At 52.3% G+C, this 19,261-nt stretch overlaps 1 protein-coding gene across 1 annotated transcript in view; it reads right to left on the bottom strand.

The window, feature by feature from the left end:
* Positions 1-19,261, bottom strand: part of AGPAT5 (1-acylglycerol-3-phosphate O-acyltransferase 5) — a 660,206-nt gene that overhangs the window by 12,947 nt on the left and 627,998 nt on the right. The window contains exons 2-3 of the mRNA XM_049790613.1: positions 7,218-7,460; positions 937-1,006 (exon numbers count right to left, since the gene is read on the bottom strand). Coding sequence (XP_049646570.1) covers positions 937-1,006; positions 7,218-7,436 — 289 coding nt within the window. The 5' untranslated portion in view covers positions 7,437-7,460. The remainder of the gene's footprint in view (positions 1-936; positions 1,007-7,217; positions 7,461-19,261) is intronic.

Below are 19,261 nucleotides of genomic sequence, written 5' to 3'. Positions count from 1 at the left end.
CATAGACCGTTCCAGAAGCTGCCACCAGTGGGGTCCCACGCACCCTTTCTGTAAATTCCCCTGTTGGTACTAGCCGGTTTTTCTCTCTGTGTAGTAAGAGGCCTTTGCATTGGTTCTCATATTGCCTTGTATAAATAATGTCTCTCTTGGGGCCGGAAAGGTGTCGCTAGAGGTAAGGTGTCTGCCTTGCAAGCGCTAGCGTAGGACAGACCGAGGTTCAATCCCCCGGCGTCCCATATGGCCCCCCAAGCCAGGGGTGATTTCTGAGCGCATAGCCAGGAGGAGCCCCTGAGTGTCAAATGGGTGTGGCCCAAAAACCAATAAATAAATAAATAAATAATGTCTCTCCCCATTTCCTCCTCATCTGGCTTTTTCCCATTCCTCTGGGCTGGGCTTTGTTTTTCCCAATAAAGGCTTCTCAGGAGAGCTGAAGGGGAAGCTGCTGTCTTGGCTTATTGTTCCATGTGGTAGAGCAACTGACTTGTGGGTGAACAGCTTGTGGTGTAAGTTTCTGGCCTGCTACTCCTTCCCAACCGTGTGTGAATTATTTCCTGCCCTGGAATTACTGCCGGACCTGTGTCTCTTGTCCTGTGCAATTGGGTCATGGGGATCCCTCTCCTTCTCTGGAGACTGTAGGACGCGCAAGACACCATTTCACATTCCCCTCACTCCAAACTCATTTACTAATTAAAGGCCCTTTCAAAAGTCTCCTCAAGAAAGTCAACGACTTATGTACCCTATTACAATAGGTTGCCTTTCTACAATAGGTAGAAAGACTCAGAAATACCAAAGCACAAGTTCTAAGAAGGTCAGGCAACCACAACGTCTGCGGCCCAAGCCAAAGCTGGTGACACTGCTCGCCTACAGGAACGTCACCAAATAGCCTGGGCAGGCACGCTCTGCGCAGACCAAGGCCCGGTGCCGGGAGATACCAACCTGTGCTTTGATGATTTGCTAAGTATATCACGTTCTCTTTGTTTTTTGGCATATCTCCATAGAGCAGTATCTGAAAGAGAAAAAGAACAGAAAAAGAAGCATGCTTGATTGTGAAAACAGACCAGGCCAATCAGCATCCCAGAGCTCCAGAGACACATGTAAGGAGTGACCTGTCTCCGCTGCTGATTCCGAGAGGCCTCGGGACAGTAGACAGATAATGTGAGTGAGGCCAGGGACAGTTGCAGAGTGAACCAGAGTCACAATCTCCAGACTTCACACGAGTCAGGATGGGTTCTTTTCTGACTACCCGCACTGGGGCAGCCAGCACTGCCTGGCTGACAGACAGACAGACAGACAGACAGACAGACAGACAGACAAGAGACAGGCGGGGGCCCTCAGAGACAAGCTGGAGGAAAGCGAGTAGCCAGTGGAGAAAGGAGCAAAGAAACCGAAGTGGGGACACAGAGTGGCACAGAAGCCGGTGACACGGAGACCTGGGCCTAGTGATCATGTGCTGGCAGCTAGCAGACACTGGGGCTCCCAAGAAGGCTGGGGTTGTCATTCTCCAGTGCTGTATGGCTTAAATCTCTCAACAGCCCATTTTTTACGGGCGGTTCCTGGGAAGAGGACATGGACGAACTGGAACAGACAGAACGCTTGTTCACTCTGGGCCTCACTGCTCTGGCACCTCCCACTAGAGATCACGCAAGGTCATGAGGAGGCTGTAGCTCCTTGAAGCTAGGGTGCTCAGAGGTGGCTGGGTTTGCTTTCAGGCTGGGCCCTACTCACGCTCATGCCCATCACAGTCACAGAGGCAGTCAACAAGGACCATAGTTTCCTCTGCCCTGTGGCTGCTCCCATCTGGGTCAGGGCCTGAGAGGGCCTCCGTCAGGAAATGGCAGGTCCTGCTCCTGTCAGATGCCTCCTTAGCCAAGTCCCTACACCAGGAGACTTAGCAGGCCTAGACAGTCTCTATGCAGAGGCTAGGGGCTCTGCCGGAACGTCGGGAGCACTTACTATGAAAGGTGGGGGCTTCAGCCATCCAACCAGTTGCATATGTGTGCATGTGTGTCCTGGAACCCCCTCCCCAGCACTCCTGGTCCCCTCCTGCCAAGCATCTATGTCACGGGAAAATGACATGGTCAAAGGTGCTTTTCAGTTGGTGCCCAGTTGGCACCTCACAGGTGGCGCAAGGCCCATGGCCTTAGACTCAGCTTCTTAAGCCTGAAGTGCTCAGGAGGTCAGTGTTCAAACCAGGCACCTCCTCCGAGACAGAGAATTGAGGGAAACAGAACAGTATGAGCCACCTCATAGGGGGAGGATCTATGGCAGAGGGCTGGGAGGGATGCGGGAAGCCCCAGGCCGCCTGGATGAGCACATGGTCCCTGTCCCCCAGGTTTTAGGGACACACACAGGCCAGCTTATGGGGGGGGCCCCTCACCCCCCCCCCCTTGAGGGTCCCTTCAAGGGCTCCCAAACAGCAGCACTTTCAATCTTCTCAGAACAGGGGCCCTACTGCCCACTCAGAGGGAGCCTTCAAAGGCAGCAGCAAAGATAAGGGAAGACTGAGCCGGGAGAAAGAACTGTGCTAGATAATTAGGTAGGAACAATCACCCGATTCACAGCCCCTGGCAGAGCCGAAGGAGGAACAGGCTGCAGGCACACACAGCACTGCACCACCCTGCCAAGTGGCCTTGGGCACTGCCCTCCTCTTCCCTCACAAGCAGGCAGGGTGGTCTCTGGATTTGGGGGTTGGTTTTTTTCTGGTGTTCTAGGGCCACAGAGCGGAAACACCCTGAGACAAAGACCTCATGGGCATGAACGATTAAAGGGGCTTGATCAGATCTGTCCCCAAACAGACAAGCCAGAGGGCAGGCTCTAGGCAGGCACAGAGCAGACTCATGACCCCAGGATAGGGATGCTGGGGGGAGCCACAGCTCTCTTCCCCAGGCTCTGCCAGCCACCATCCTGTGTGGCTTCAAGACCCCTCTCCTCAGCCCCACCAGCCCCACACAGCACACCCTGCTCACTATACTGCCCCCCAGGAAGAAACAGAGATGATTTCCAGCTCTGGCTGCTCTTTGTTGCCCTCCCCCCCACCCAGCCCAGGAAGTGGGCTCTAAAATTATCTGTGTCCACCAGAGCACTGATGGACATGAGGTTTGCCCCTTTTTGGGATGGACATGTGGTTTTCCACGGCCTGAAGCTCTAGGACATGAGGACCTCAGAGGAGCCAGGGCAGACCAGCCTCCTGTTTCTCAGAGAAGGAAGCGAGCAGTGGTCCCGGGAGGGAAGGTACAAGGATACCCCACCCCAAGGGCTGAGAGGGGGCTCCACCTTCTCTGCATCCTCCATTCAGTTGTCCTGCAGGAAGATGTTTGGGGTAGGGGGAGAGTACGGTTACACACACGGTTGACACAAGTTTGATATCCAGCACTTCACAAGGTCCCGAGAGCCTTCCTGGGAGTTAACTGTTGAGTACAGACACAGGGAGTAATTCCTGAGCACCTCTGGATGTGGGAACCCTCTCAAAAAAAAAAAAAAATTGGGGGGGGGGTTTTGGGCCATACCCGTTTCTGATGCTCAGGGGTTACTCCTGGCTAAGAGCTCAGAAATCGCCCCTGGCTTGGGGGAACCATATGGGACACCGTTCCTTGGCTAGCGCTTGCAAGGCGGACACCTTACCTCTAGCGCCACCTCACCGGCCCCTCAAAAGATGTTTTTAAAAATCTCTCACAAATAAAACCTCAGCTAACTAGTTGACTTTGAGTTGAGGATTTTCATTTATAGAAGCATACAACACAGAACCAGCTCCATTTCCCTAGGTCTCTCCCAATGGTCTATCCCCTGGGCAGACCGGCAGTGTCAGACTGTGATTGTGGGGGAGAAAGCGAAACTCATCGCCAAGGGCCAGGGCCAGCACAGAGGCAGAACTCAATTTGCCAATGTAACAGGCAGCCTCGCTGAGGAATGCTGTGTGGACCTGCAAGTGTCCCAGGGCTGGAGGGGAGAAGAGCAAAGAGAATTTAGGAGACAAGCCAAAATTGTTTCCATTCTCCCTGCCAGGGGCCCTGGAGCAACACCAGAGCAACATCAGAGAAACATTCACAAGACAGGTGAGCTGAGACACTTGTGCATTTGTCTTAAACACAGCAGACCCAGGTTCAACCCCAGTCTCACACACCATCAGGAGTGACTGACTCCTGACCAAAGAGCTATGACTAGCCTCTGAGCATGGCCATGGATGGCCCCAGGCCCCAAAGAAATAAAGTATCAACAAGGGGGTGGGTGGCTGAGAGATAGCATGGAGGTAGGCATTTGCCTTACATGCAGATGGACAGCGGTTCAAATCCCGGCATCCCATATGGTCCCCTGAGCCTGCCAGGAGCCATTTCTGAGCAGAGCCAGGAGTAACCCCTGAGCACGGCCGGGTGGGACCAAAAAAACAAAACAAAACAAAACAAAAAACCCAAACAAACAAAGTGTCAACAAGGGTTTAGTTGGCCTTGTGCCTGGCTTGTTGAGGTGCCTCAGTGATGCTGCCGCTGAGGAATTACAGCTGCCCAGGAATGTAACAGGAAAAAAGGACACACAGTCTCTACAGTCAGGAAAACTGTGACAAAGAACCTGGAACAATGTTGCCACCATAAGCATTAGAGACTCTCCTCTGAGTTAAGGCTGCTAGCTTAATTCTCCTTTGAGATTGGAATCCCTGAGATCAGTGCCCTCTCCTTGAAGCTTTGAGACTATAAGCTCCATTCACCTGGGGCTGGGAAGAAAGGAGAAGGATGGACCAAGTCCATAGCAGAATCAGGTGGTGCCACACCAAGCCCTGAAAATTCCTGAATCTACTTCAGAAGGCATGTCCTTTTTTTTTTCTTTTGGTTTTGGGGTCACACCTGGCAGCGCTCAGGGGTTACTCCTGGCTCTACGCTCAGAAATTGCCCCTGGCGGGCACAGGGGACCATATGGGATGCTGAGCTTCGAACCACCGTCCTTCTACATGCAAGGCAAACGCCTTACCGCTGTGCTATCTCTCCGGCCCCGACATGTCCTATTTTACTGTGATGACTGATGAAACTAGTGCTTGGAAACAAGGTACTCACAAACAGAGCCCTGAGGACACACCAGGTAGTGAGGGAAAGACGCAAAGCCAGTCCTGGGGATTCTCAGCCATCAGGGTAAGGCCCCAAGGTGCTGGCATGATCTGGTTCACTCCCAGGAAGATGCCATAGGCATGCAGTGTTGCTGGACACCACTGAACTATATCCTGCTGCATCACTGATCCAAGAAATAATAGCAATCAAGCCTATGGTGATGCAACCTCCCCTGGGTACTCTCTTTCAAATACCTACATAAGACTCTACTTATTTTTGGTCTGGTTGATTTTGGGGCCACACCTGGCAGTGCTCAAAGGTTACTCCCGGCTCTACACTCAGAAATTACCCCCGGCAGTGCTTGGGATGCCGGGGATTGAATCCAGGTCAGCCATGTGCAAGGCAAATAAATGCCTTCCCCACTGTGCTATGGCTCTTGCTGATTATTCTTGAAGGAAAGGGTCAGAAATGGTGGCAAGCAGGCTGTGTGCCTGGGGCTCAGGAAGGCCCGAGAACAGGTCCACTTCTGCGCTAAGGAGAGCAGGAGTCCTAATGTTTGGAACCAGCCTGGGGTCCGAGCCTTGATGGGAGCCTCAGATCTACCCAGGACCAGCGGTGCAGTAACACAAACTCCACACTCTGCACAAGCGACTGCTGTGGGAGTATGAGCTTCACCAGAAGGCCACAGGCCCTGTGTCCACACGCAGAGGGCTCTTGCTGGGCTGGGGTCAATCTCTCCTCTCTGGGCCCCAAAGATAAAGTGAGGCACCATGACAACTAGTAGCGAGGAGATTTTTAAAGCCACTTGCAAAGACATAAAAATCAAAAAAAAAATTTATCTGGACACTTCTAACAAACCAGGTTAAGCAGCCTGATAAATAACTTTAGAAACAATGAAATTCCATAGTCACCTTTTGTTTTTCTTTCTGGGGGGGGGGGGCACACCTGCAGCACTCGGGTTACTTACTCCTGGCTCTGTGCTCAAGGATCACTTCTGGCAGGTTCAGGGCACACTGGGATGCCAGGGATCAAACCTGAGGTGAGCTACGTGCAATGCAAGTGCTTTACCTGCTGTACAGTCCAATGAGACTAACAGCCCTAAACAACTTTCTTTTTCCCTAACCTTTTCTTTTGGTATGTAAAGGTCACCTTTACAGGACCTTCCTTCACCCTTGTAGATTTGGTTCTGGATGATAAAAGGAGAGCGATTCTGGCTTTTGGTGGGGTGCAGAGGGAGCACATGGTGGGGAGAGGCCATGAGGAAAAGAACAGACTGACTTAGATAACGGTTGTCCTGACTAGCTTGGTATTATTTCTTGGTAGTTACCCTTCTTCGTCAGACCTGTCCTCCTAAGAAGGGGTTAGAAACACGGCATGTGGGCATGTGGGTGGTCTCGCCACCTGAGGAATCTTTTTATTTTACACCGTATAATTATCTACTCCAGGTCCCTCGCAGTCATCTGCACTAAGTGCTCCTATGGCACCTTGTAGAGGAGTCTGCCTGGGTTGAGGCAGAAATCCACCACCCCACCAAGGCCTCCCAGTCAGACCCACTGTCCTGTGCTCCAATCCTGCATAGCTGTCCAGACAGGCCACGGAATACTGAGCTAGGAGAAAAACCAGTTAGACGACGGTAGAGAAAGATGAGCTCAGGGGTGATGGGGCAGACTCAGATATCGAGATGTTCTTATTAGGGCCAGCCTGGGGCGGGGGGGGGGGGGTTTCTTTCCTTCCCAGAAACAAGCTGGCAGGCCACTGCCCCCTTACTCCAGACCAACCGCAGCACCGGTGGGAGTAGGGGTGGGAGGGAGCAAAGCCCTCGGTTCTACCCTCCAGCACGCTCGAAGGGGGTACTAAGGAAAGGAATGGGAGCAGCGCCCCCCCCAACCGGTGCGCGCTGGAAAGTGAAAGGGGAGCCTGTGACTAGAGGCGCAAGAGTCGGTGGAGGCAGTGGTGCTCGAGTTTCCGCGAGTTCATCGCGAGCTCTCCTCTCCCGCTGCGCCCCGCTGAAAGGTGCCCCGAGCCTCGCCGTGCCCCAAAGGCCGCGTGTCCGTCTCGGGACGCGGACGTCCCCGCCTGCGCCCCGGGGCGTCCTTCGCAGCCGCCGGAGACGGAGACGGGGCGCGGAGCACGTGCCCCCGGCGCGGGAGCGAGCGGGACCGGGAGCGGGGCGCCCGCGCTCACCTGCACGCCGGTGTAGTGCTCGAAGAAGAAGAGCACCATGCTCTGGTAGACGCAGTAGAGCCGGTCGTCCACGGCCTGGTAGAAGCGCGCCGGCAGCAGCGCCGACAGCAGGCGCCAGGCGCCCCAGGCCAGCACGTAGGTGGGCGCCGAGCCCAGCAGCACGGCGGCGGGCAGCGCGCAGCGCAGCGCGTACAGGTGCAGCACGACCGACAGCAGCATGGCGCCGCCCGCCCGAGCTCCGCGCTCCCGGCTCGGCCCGCGGCCCTCAGCGCCCCGCGCCCCGCCGCCGCGCCCAGCCCAGCCGCATGCGCCGCCGTCGCCGGCCGGGGTCGGCGCCCAGAGTCGGGGTCGGAGTCGGCGCGGCCCGGGACGCGGCGGCCGGCCTGCCTGCCTGCCTGCCTGCCTGCCTGCCTGCCTGCCTGCCTGCCTGCCTGCCGGACGTGCCTCCCGCCGGCGCTAGCCCATGACCTCGCCGGGCCCCGGGGCTGGCGGGGCGGGGCGGGGCGGCGCGCCCGCCAACAAGCCGCGCCCCGATTGGCCGCCCGTCGCCACGGCGCCCGAGACGAGCCCGCCGATAGGCGGAGGCGGCGGGCGGTTGGCTCCGCGGCGAGCTCTGCGCGTGCGCCGGGCCGGACGCGGAAGGGCTGCCGGGGGCGAGAGGAGAGCCGAGGGGAGGCGAGGGGAGGCGAGGGCAGGCGAGGGGAGGCTGGGACCGCGGCTGGCGGGGCGGGCCGGGGTCGGCCGGCCTGCGGGAGCTGCGGGTGGGCTCCCTGACGCCGAGCGCGGCCCACACCGGGCCGAGGGGCCCCGCTGCTGCTCTCGTCCGGCCCGGGAGGCGGGGAGGCAGGCCGGGAGGGTTCAGATCTGCTCGGAGCCCCGGCCGGGCCCTGGCCGCCCACCCGCTTCCAGGCCGAGGCCCGGGGCCCCGCTCCCCGCAGGCCTCCAGCACCCTCCGTCCTCGGCTGGCCCCGGGGCTTGGACTCTGGCCCGGGCAGCCTCTCCGCCCGGCTCTTCACATCAGTGCCTTCAGAGAGCCGTTCATCACAGAAGTGCCTTCATGCATCCTCTCTGAACGGGTTTCGTTCCTTTGGGGGGCACACCCTGCAGTACTCTGAGCATATACCCCCGTCTCTGACTCTGGAATCACCCCTGGGGGTGCGCAAGGGCCCTGAGCACAGCGCCGGGCACTTGGGCGTGAGGCGGTAACTGTCTCAGGACCACAGACACTGTGGCCATGTCACCTTACTGATGCTTTTTCTTTTCTTTTCTTTTTTGGCACCTTTTTTTTGAATACGAAGTAAATGCCCTAGTACAGTAACTCTTACAACAAGAGAGAAAGAAGCAGCGAGTTCCTGTCTCAGTACCTAGTAGGAAAGATACAACATCTGAAAATGCTCTTCGGATATTGCCAGGCAGAACGACATTGGCCGTGCCTGACCAACACCCCTAGAGCACAGCTCTGTCTTATGGACACCCATCTGTCCCAGAAGTACCCTTTAGGGAGTGTAGCCACCCTCAGGTCACTGTTGCTGCTCCTTGCAAACTGGGATTACGTAAGCCCCTGGACGTTCTGAGTAGACAAGTAGGAACAGGTTTTCTTTAGAAAGTTCTTTGTGGGGCTGGAGCAGGTAGGTACTTGCCTTGCAGTGACTAACCTGGGTTCAATCTCCAGCATCCCATAGGTTCCTCTGAGCACCACCAGGAGTGATCGATAAACATAGAGCCAAAAATACCACCCCAGTAACACCTGGTGTGCCCCACCCCACCCCAAATGGAATTCCTTTGCTAAAAAAGCATCAGAATTGGAAGTTTTGTATATAGAGCTGAACTTACCTGGGGGGGGGGGGGTGAGGTTGGCTAGGAAGCTGGTGATGGGTGTTGGAGTCGTATGCATGGAAAGGAAAATGAACGGTGTTGTAAATCATCTCAATAAAAGTGGCTTTAAAAGGAACTCCCGGGGCTGGCGACGTGGCGCTACAGGTAAGGTGCCTGCCTTGCAAGCGCTAGCCAAGGAAGGACCGAGGTTCCATCCCCCGGCGTCCCATATGATCCCCCCAAGCCAGGGGCAATTTCTGAGCGCTTAGCCAGGATTAACCCCTGAGCATCAAACCGGTGTGGCCCGAAAAACCAAAACCAAACCAAAACAAAAAAAACAAACTCATTTAATCAACATTTATCATTCTGTAAATCATGGTGACTCGAGGGGGGAGGGTAAAGGAATGCCCTTAAGGAAAAACTTTCAGAAAAAATAGAAAGGGGGCAGGAGTGGTAGCACAGAGGGGAGGGCATTTGCCTTTAACGTGCTCAACCCTCGTTCGATCCCCATCCCATGCATAGGTCCCTGAGCCTGCCAGGAGTGATTTGAGTGCAGAGTCAGGAATAACCTTGAGTGCTGCTGGGTGTGGCCCCAAAACCAATTAATAAATAAAATTTTAAAAAATCACTCAGTTGAAGAGCCCAGACTCTAGCTAGCCTCCCTGAGATGACACCCAGCTACTAACCCAAAGCAAAGCCTTTCTCCCAATTTCTTTTTTCCTTTTCACTAGCCCTTTGATATGTAAAAGCCGCCTGGGTCACTTGACCTCCCTCCTCCTGGTGAATGGGTATTATTGGTTTAATAAAGAGTCAGTTATGTCTTGGTGCCCTGAGAGGCACCACGAGGGAAAAGCCATTGATTCCGAGACTCCTGACTGGCTTGGTTTATTAATTCTTTGCCACTAGCCTGCTTCGTCAGACCCATCCTGGGGGTGAAAATAAGCTTGTGCGGTGACTTCACAACACGTTTGGATTTATTTTGCAGGGGCAGAAGATTTCTCAGTACCTGGGAAAGGGCACAGGACCCTGCCCACGCAGGCTCTCTCCCACCCAACTCCATCCAGACCTCGACAAGACAAGCTCCTCCCACATAGACGAAAGGGGGATTTTCCTAGAAGCTTCAGGAGCTGGGTCAGTGGTCCAAGTCACTCAAGTGGAAGAACCCAGACCAGTCTCCATTTGGAAGGTGGACGTTTGAACCTCCACTTTCTTGTTTTGGGGTGTTGTTTTGGTTTTTGAGGTACACCACAGTGCTCAAGGATTACTCCTGACTCTGTGCTCAGTCATTACTCCTGGTGGTGCTCAGGGAACCATATGGGATACTTGAGTCAGCCGTGGCAAATGCCCTACCAGTGCATTGTGCTATTGCTCAGACCCCTTGGGGTAGTTTTTGAGGGGAGTAGACGATGCCCAACAGATCCTTACCCTGCTCAGGGCTCATTCCTCTTTCTGTGTCTGGGTTCTCCTCTCTCTGTGCTGAGAGATCACTCTGGCTCTGTGCATTGTCCCTAGCTCTGTTCTCAGGGCTCATGCCTGGTAGGGTTTGGGACATATACGAAGTACTGGGAACCAAACCCCAGTTGGTTACATGCAAGTCAAGCGCCTTCCCCCTATACTGCCTCTCCGGCCCCTGAATCTTCACTCTCACTGACCCCGTAGTATGTGACATTACTGTAGCATGTGTGCCTTAGCAGCTGATTGTCGTGCGGAGGTGAGGACATGGCTGACTACCCTTTGCTGGCCCTTGGAAGGTTGCACTTGGAAGGCTGGTAGCCCCAAGGGCAATTTCTCATGACACCAACTAGTTCCTTTCTGGGCAGATGGTTGATTTACTTTGAGTTCACAGGCTAATCAAAATATTTAACACAGAGGCATGATAAATTCTATAGTGACTTGCTTAGATCATAAGGCAACATTTTCCTTTCCTTCTGCTATTGTCTTTATCGATTATTTACTCCTGGCTGGTGAATGCACATTCCTTTAAAAGCCTATTGTACATGGACTTGGCTCAAGACAGAGAACTGAAGGGCCAGCAGAAGGCCCTCAGAGCTGATTCCAAAGTCCCTACATACACCAAAGGAAATTGATTTCTGTCACATATCAATAAATCAACAGATAAATACTATCCAAAGCACTTACCCCCAAAGGAGACAATAAAGGTCGGATTTTTAATGGACATTTTCAAAGTCCTTGGTTTCAACAATATATTGGCAAAGGGCTCAAGAGTCCCCAGTTATTTAGTTTAAAACCAAGCACACAGATAGTTATTCTGCTCATTTCTTTGTCTCCCTAACAGATTCGAAGAGGGGGTGGACACACTGTGCACACTGAGAGTTCTTAGCGGTTCAGTGGGCTCCTTTGCTGAGCTGTGTGGGCCAGAGGGCCTAGGGCCTTGGATGCAAACATCACTAGGATGAGGAATACATTTTTCCAGAAAAACATTCTACTTGCCCACCCTACCTACTCCAGCAATTCACAGGGAAACTATGACCTGGCAGACAGAAATAGGCAGAGTCCATTCTCATTCTCTGCAGTGCTAGAATCGAGCCTAGGGGCTCATGCATGCAAGGGGTATGCTCCCCCTGTGGTGTTCTCATGATTGATCCCAAAGATTGATTCCAGGATCAATCTCTTGGGCATGCTAAGGGGACACTTGGAAGCTCCTTTCATGCTTCTCACCAGAAGCTGAAGACACTGCAATAGGTTAGGCACTTACCTTACACAGAGCAGACCTGAGTTTGATCCCCAGCATCATATAGGGTTCCTCGAGTCTGACTAACAGGATCTGAGTACAAAACCTAGAGTAAGCCCTGGTCCCACACTTAAAAAACAATTGGGTGTCTGGGAAGATGGCTCAATGATCAATTCTGACTTGCCCAGAGCACTCCTAAACATTTCACCTAACTCCCAGGCGATGTCCTGCTACCCTTCAAATATCTCAGCTCCTTTGGTCCTTGTTTGATTACTGGTCCCACCCAAATCAATATTCATACTCCACCTGAGGGTGTGATCTGATGATGAAATTATTGAATTATTCCCTAATTGGTATTCCTCTCCCACCCTAGGGTAGGCCTGGTTCTTGCCATTAAAAGCAGGGGTTGAGGAAGGCAGGCACTCATTCTTCCATCTTCCTCCACTAAGCTCCTTTCCTTCTTAGGAGCAGAAGGCTGTGTGATGGGATTCCTGGCTTGAGCGCTGGATTTTCTGAATCCATTCTTGTATCTTTTCACTGTGTAGATTATTTCTTGCATCAATGTTTGCTTCCCCAAAACATCAATCAATAAAGTTTAAAAGGGGGGTCCAGAGAGGTAACACAGCAGTGAGGTGTTTGCCTTGCATGCTGCCAACCCAGTTTGATTCCCAGAATCCCATGTAACCAACGGGGCTTTGGTTCCCAGTACTTCATATATGTCCCAAACCCTACCAGGAGTGAGCCCTGAGAACAGAGCTAGGAATGAACCTTAAGCACAGAGCCAGAGTCGATCTCTCAGCACAGAGAGAGGAGAACCCAGACACAGAAAGAGGAATGAGCCATGAACATAGAGAGCCAGGAGTCAGCCCTGAGCAGGGTAAGGATCTGTTGGGCATCGTCTACTCCCCTCAAAAACTACCCCAAGGGGTCGGAGCAATAGTACAATGCATTGGTAGGGCATTTGCCATGGCTGACCCAACAGAAAAGTGCTCTGAGGGAGACTGTCAGGAGAATCCAATAATTAGCCACAGGTAGGGAGGGAATATTTGCCAAAGACAGATCTAATGAAGGAGCGTTATCTAAGTATGCACAGACTCATAGAAGTCAGAGAGAGGCCAGTTTAAAAAATTCGGAGCGGGGCCGGAGAGATAGCATAGAGGTAAGGTGTTTGCCTTGCATGCAGAAGGTCGGTGGTTCGAATCCCGGCATCCCATAGGGTCCCCTGAGCCTGCCAGGACCGATTTCTGAGCATAGAGCCAGGAGTAACCCCTGAGCGCTGCCGGGTGTGAACCCCCCCCCAAAAAAAATTTGGAGGATGGCTGGGGCCAGAGTCATAGCACAGTGAGGAGGGCTTTCGCTTTGCAGGCAGCTGACCTGAATTCAACCTCCATGATCCCATAGGGTCCCTTTGTAAGGTTCGGGAGAATGGACCGCAACTCACAGACACCAAGACCTAGATTTATGCAATATCAAGAGGTTTATTGTCAAGCATACAATGCCAGGGCACTCAACCCAGTCATAAACTGGCTGATGGCTGAGGCCCCAAATGAAGGCATGCATAGGCTTTTATAGAAATCTAAACATAATGAAAACTTACAGAACATCTTGTGACAGTAATATGTTTTAGGAAATATAAACCACAAAGCAGTCTCATGATAGTTACATATCTCAGAATATGTGCAATAGCCACAGAGTGACTTACAGTAGAACATTTTGTGACTACTATATGGTGGCCTGCATACTTTAGATAACAGTTAGTCATGAGGCTTTAGATAAGGTGGGGCCCAGGAGGCTGTAGGAAAAGTTTTTATTTTATTTCTTTTAACTTTATTTCTCTTCACCTTGAGTCTTCCAGGAGTGATTTCTGATCTCAGAGCGAGAGAAAAACTTGGCCACTGCTGGATGTAGCCTCCAAATCAGACAAACTATATGAAGCATGGGCCTTAACAGACACTTTACCAAGGGGCAGCCACAGATGGTGCCTGGTGAGGAAAGATGGATTTCACTCACACACATCATCTTCTAGAGGCACCAATCTGGTCTCAGAGTCTGGACACCACACTCCTTGCCCCATGTCTCAGGGAGGCCGGGTATCTCTCAGCCATTTCTTGTCCTAGGGAGTCCACTACAGTGGGGAAACCAATGCACATTGGAACATAGAAGTGCAGGGCCTCAAGACACAGTGCTCTGGGCCCAGGATTGTGGCTCTAAGGCATGGAGCACAGTCTTTGCATGTGGAGAGAGGCCAAGTGTGGCCAGGGAAGTCCAAAGACCAGGAGAAGAGAACTGAGTGTTTTCCAGACAGTCTCCAACCAGCTCTGCAGCTTCTCCACAGGAGCACCGAGATTGTTCTCAGCACAATGGACAAGGCCATTCGATGCATAGCTGGAGAAGGAAGAGATCATGAAGCAGTGGGCACGGAAGAGCATATTTAAGAGGGAGAGGCTGGCCAAAAGGCTCTTCAGTCTGAGTTTGAAGAGACAGCAGGAGACAGTTAGGACACTGGCCTTGCACAGCCCTGAAATGGGTTTCCTTTGGCGCTGCACAGGAAGTACTCAGGCTTGATCCCTAAGCACAGAGCCAGGGATAAGCCCTGAGCACTGCTGATTTCACCAAAAAACAGAGGGAGGGAGGGTGGGAAGAAATGAAGGAAGGAGAGAAGGAAGGAAGGGAGGAGGGAGGAAGGAAGAAAGAAAAGAAGGAAGGATGGAGGAAAGGAAGGATAGATGAAGGGAAGAAGGGAGGAAAGAAAGAAGTATGGACAAAGAAAAGGAAATATGGTCAGAGGGAAGGAATGAAGAATGAACAGAAGGAGGGAGGAGGGAAGGAAGAGAAACAGAAGAAAGGAAATCCCTCTATAGGCTGTAGACTACTAGGGGAAACCAAAGCTGTGGGGCCAAGACAGAAACTAGAGGTGCTCTGGGCAGGACAGATCAGGCCGTCTGTGATTGGAGCTGCAGCCCTGCCCACCAGACATCAGTCAATGTCCTAAGAGGGATACAGCCAAGACAAGGGTAGGCTGTGGCCTTCAGGACTTTAGTGTTGACCCATGTCCTTGGAACTAAGGCACAGCAGTAATGCAAGAGCTGAGAGAGAGTGAGAGAGAGACAGAGACAGAGAGACAGAGACAGAGAAACAGAGACAGAGAGAGAAACAGAGACAGAGGGAGATGCCTTTTACTCACTATTTTCTGTAAAGTGAAAACTATAAAATTGTCCAAGAATTTTATAATCACCAAAAAATACCCCCAAAAAACAAAAAAGAGGGCCCGGAGAGATAGTACAGCGGCATTTGCCTTGCAAGCAGCCGATCCAGGACCAAAGGTGGTAGGTTCGAATCCTGGTGTCCCATATGGTCCCCCGTGCCTGCCAGGAGCTATTTCTGAGCAGACAGCCAGGAGTAACTCCTGAGCAATGCCGGGTGTGGCTCAAAAACCAAAAAAAAAAAAAAAAAGAGTCTGCAATCTGCACCCTCCCCCACCCCATCTTTTAATCAAAATATAAAACATTTTAGGGGCCTTGGTTTTGCTCTCAGAAACACCCAAGTTTGGTGCCTGTTCTTCAGCTACAAAGATCTGCTAAATTATCCTTCTTCCCAGCTGGAGCCTGTGGCCAGCAGAGGTTGCTAGAAGGCAGAATGTTCTGGAGAGAGACTGGCATGGGAAAGAATTTTGGGCTGTTTTCAAAGAATTTAGAATTCTAGAGGGCGGTGTAGACACGCCCTCCATAGGAAGAAGCTCCTTAGCCAGTCTTTCTGGAAGTTGCTGTGTTCCAAAAGCTATGAGACACAGACCCGCTCTATGGTCACCAGAGAACACTCCACCTTAGTCTAATCTCAAGCCAGGGATTACTCCTGGCTATGCTCTCAGAAATCACTGGGGGAGGGGGCATATGGGAAGCCAGGGGATCAAACCACGGTAGTCTATGGGCAAGGCAGAAGCCTTACCGATTGCGCCACTGCACCAGCCTCCCTAATTTTGCTTTTTAAAAAGATTTCCAGTAACAAGATAAAGAGATAGATAGTAATAAGATAAAGAGATTAGAGGTTTCATTTAAAAACACACTTCTGGGCCCGGAGAGATAGCACAGCGGTGTTTGCCTTGCAAGCAGCCGATCCAGGACCAAAGGTGGTTGGTTCGAATCCCGGTGTCCCATATGGTCCCCTGTGCCTGCCAGGAGCTATTTCTGAGCAGACAGAGCCAGGAGTAACTCCTGAGCAATGCTGGGTGTGGCCCAAAAACCAATATATATATATATATATATATATATATATATATATATATATATATATATATATATATACATATATAAAAACACACTTCTTAGGGCTGGAGCAATAGCACAATGGGGAGCGGTTTGCCTTGCTAGTGTCTGACCTGGGTGTTAGATCCCCAGCAATCCATAGCTGCCCCCTCCCCCCCAGCTTGCCAGGACTGGTTCTTGAGTGCAGGGTGGGGAGTAACCCCTGAGCACTGCCTTGTGGTCCAAGAACACACCTCTTAGAGAAATGCTTCTTTAAGTTGTGCCATATTCTTGCTTCTTTTTAGTATATAAAATGTTGCTCATAGACCCACTGAACTCTCCATAAAATTCTGAATATGATTTTGCTTTGGTCCCAGAGGTTATCCAAGAAAGGAAGTGGAGAACGTTCTAAGGCATGAGTGGGAAAATGTTGAAACTATTTATAGCAGCACTTAACTGTGGAAATCCCAGACTTCACCATCTATTTATAATTATTCTGTGGGTTAAAAGGGTGAAACCAGAAATCCTGAAAATGCTGCAAGCTTTTTCCCCCAGCAGTGAAACTAATAGGCTGTCTTCTATAGTTATGTTAACCAGATACTTAAGAGAGTAATTCTGGAAATGACTAAGTACATCTGGGGAAGGAGAAATTGTTTGATTCTGAAAGGGCCAATTCCCTTACTCCTCCCTGATTAAGTGGGTTATATTTGGTTTTCAGCTTTTTTTTTTTTTTTTTTGGGTCAGACCCGGCAGCGCTCAGGGGTTACTCCCCACCCTGCACTCAAGAACTCTACACTCAGAAATCACTCCTGGCATGCTCTCGGACCATATGGGATGCCGGGCTTCGAACCACTGTCCTTCTACATGCAAGGCAAACGCCTTACCTCTATGCTATCTGTCTGGCCCTGGTTTTTCAGCTTTTAGATTATCTGCAAAATGCAGTTCTGCCCAGATGATGAGCTGGGAGGATCAGAGGGCAAGATGCAAAATGGCGCAGGGCTCAGGATCATGGTCCAGCCCTGCCTGGCTGGTTCATGTGGAGGAAGAACTTGCTCTGAGCAAAGGGGTGGTGTGAAGATTTGCAAACTAACCTGCTAAGAGTTTTAATGGAGGGTACTGGTGGGCTTAGGGCTTGGACAGATTTGGCAGCAGTGCCCAAGCTAGTGGTTCAGGGAATCCTGGGGGGTCCCAGAAAGGTGCTCAGGGCTGGTCTAGGGTTAGGGGATGTGGGGATGGAACTTGGGACCCTCTGCAAGACTGGTCCCACTACACTGTTTCCTGCCCTCCCCTCTGGACAGCAGGGTGGGCCCATGACCCTCTGTGCTGCCCTTGCCCTGCCCATGGTCCTGTCTCCTTCCTGCCTTCTCCTCTGGAGCACCAGCCTGGGACATGACTGAGGAGCACATTCTGATTTCCTGGAGAAGCTGTCATGGTTCATGTGCTTGGTGCTCGCAAGGAGCTGGGCTTAGGCTTGGGCCCAGCATGCAGGGAGGATTGGTGTTTAGGGGAATGACAGGTCCTTGCGGTGCATGTCCACGAGCAATGTTCAACAGAGGGAATGGAGCCCAGTGATGGAACCCTAGAGCCCTGTGGTCGCCCAGGCCCTGAGAAACTCCTCCAGGAGCCCTGCTGGGTGTTAGGGACCCCTGAACTCCCACAGGGGTGTTAGGGACCCCCAAACCCACATGGCAGTGCTAGAGACCCCTGGAGCCCCGTGGGTACAGTCAGGACTCCGAAAACCCAACACTGTCCAGCAGGTGTGAGGCCCAACTTCTGTCACCAGCTGTCTCATGCTTCATGGGGGAGTCTCAGTGTTATCAAGGTTTGGCCTGAGACCCCATGTGACCTTCGTGCCCGAGCTGAGGTGGTGGCAAGGCCTGAGAGCCTGTCCAGCATGGCCTTTGTCCTGGGGTGCATGCTGCCTTCCACCTCTACTGATACTTGTCCTCTCTCGGGTTCCAGTGGCCATCCCTGGAAGGACTCACTTCCTGTGGCCATGTGCAGATCCAGGGCTCCTGGACTTGCTGGGGTGTGTGTCTCAGGTGTTGGGCTCTCTGAGGCTGTGTCCCATGTGCTGGATTTTCTGGAGTGCATGCCTCAAGCACTGCTCCCATGTGCAGATAGCTGGGCCCTAGGTCTCTCTCACAGCTCCAGCTACCCTGTGCAGCCCTCTCTGGCTTGGACTCAACTTCCAGGACAAAAGTCACCGCTCTGGGACCCTCAGTCAAGTGTAGACCTCACCTTGGCCAGTCTGCCTCACAGATGATGACACAGCAGGCTACCTGCCTGCGAATGGTAATGAGAAAAAGGGAGCTCTCCCCCCACCCCTGCCCACACCCCACACTCCTGGCCAAGTAGAATCACCAAAGTAGTGCCCACCTGGTCCCCTCCCTGGGCAGGAGCACTGAACCCCCACATGGTGCCCTTGTCTCTGTGTTCTCTGCTGAGAACGAGGCTGCTTTCTTTGTACTGTCAAGCTCTGTGGCACTCAAAGGCTCAGGATGGACCTTGGGATGATGGCTGTCCCATTGACCCTAAAGTGGAGGTGACTCTGAAACCAGTGGGGAGTCACTGGTCGGTGTGATCTGGAACCCCCAGTCCTTGTGGGGTCCAGAAGATGCAAGACTGCATCAGCATGGGCAAAAGTGCCAACTGCCTCCACCAGGTAGAACACAAGTCCTCCTGCCATGTCCAACTGTTACTCCAGCCAGTACCCCAGGGGGCTCACCCAAGCGCCCACCACAGACTCAGTCTCCCATCTTCATACCAATTTCCTTCTTCCCCAGAGCACCACCTCACATTTGCCTAGAAATGCTGCACTATCTGAAACTTATCCAGGTATTCTCTGTCTTTCCCAAACAGTTTAACTCCTACCCACCTGCTTTTTTTGTGGGAGAATGCTCAAGGGCAGCTCCTGGTTCAATACTTAGTGCTCACGCCTCCTGGGATCAAAGCCAAGTGCTCCAGCCTGATAGTAGAGACTCCCTCAGGTCCGAACTCGACTTCAGATATGCCCCGCTGATGGCTCCAGTCCCAGCTGTTTACTCATTGACAGCAGCCTCAGAGATGCTCAGATCCACATGAGTCCCACTACTTCTGACACCTTAAAATCAGACAAGCCTTAGTGTACTGGTTTTGGCCCTAACACAGGGATTGAGGTCACCTTGGTTTCTCAAAAGAAAACTCTGTGAAGCTGCACATAGATAGTGTTGTGTGCAATTTTCATAAACAACATCATGAATTGCCATCATAATTCATGAAAAAACAATAATGGGGGCCAGAGCAATAACACATGG

The sequence above is a fragment of the Suncus etruscus genome, chromosome 17, assembly GCF_024139225.1.
Source record: "Suncus etruscus isolate mSunEtr1 chromosome 17, mSunEtr1.pri.cur, whole genome shotgun sequence".
Taxonomy (NCBI): domain Eukaryota; kingdom Metazoa; phylum Chordata; class Mammalia; order Eulipotyphla; family Soricidae; genus Suncus; species Suncus etruscus.
Note: the sequence above shows the minus strand (reverse complement) of the source record. Positions and strands in the feature narration are given on the sequence as shown.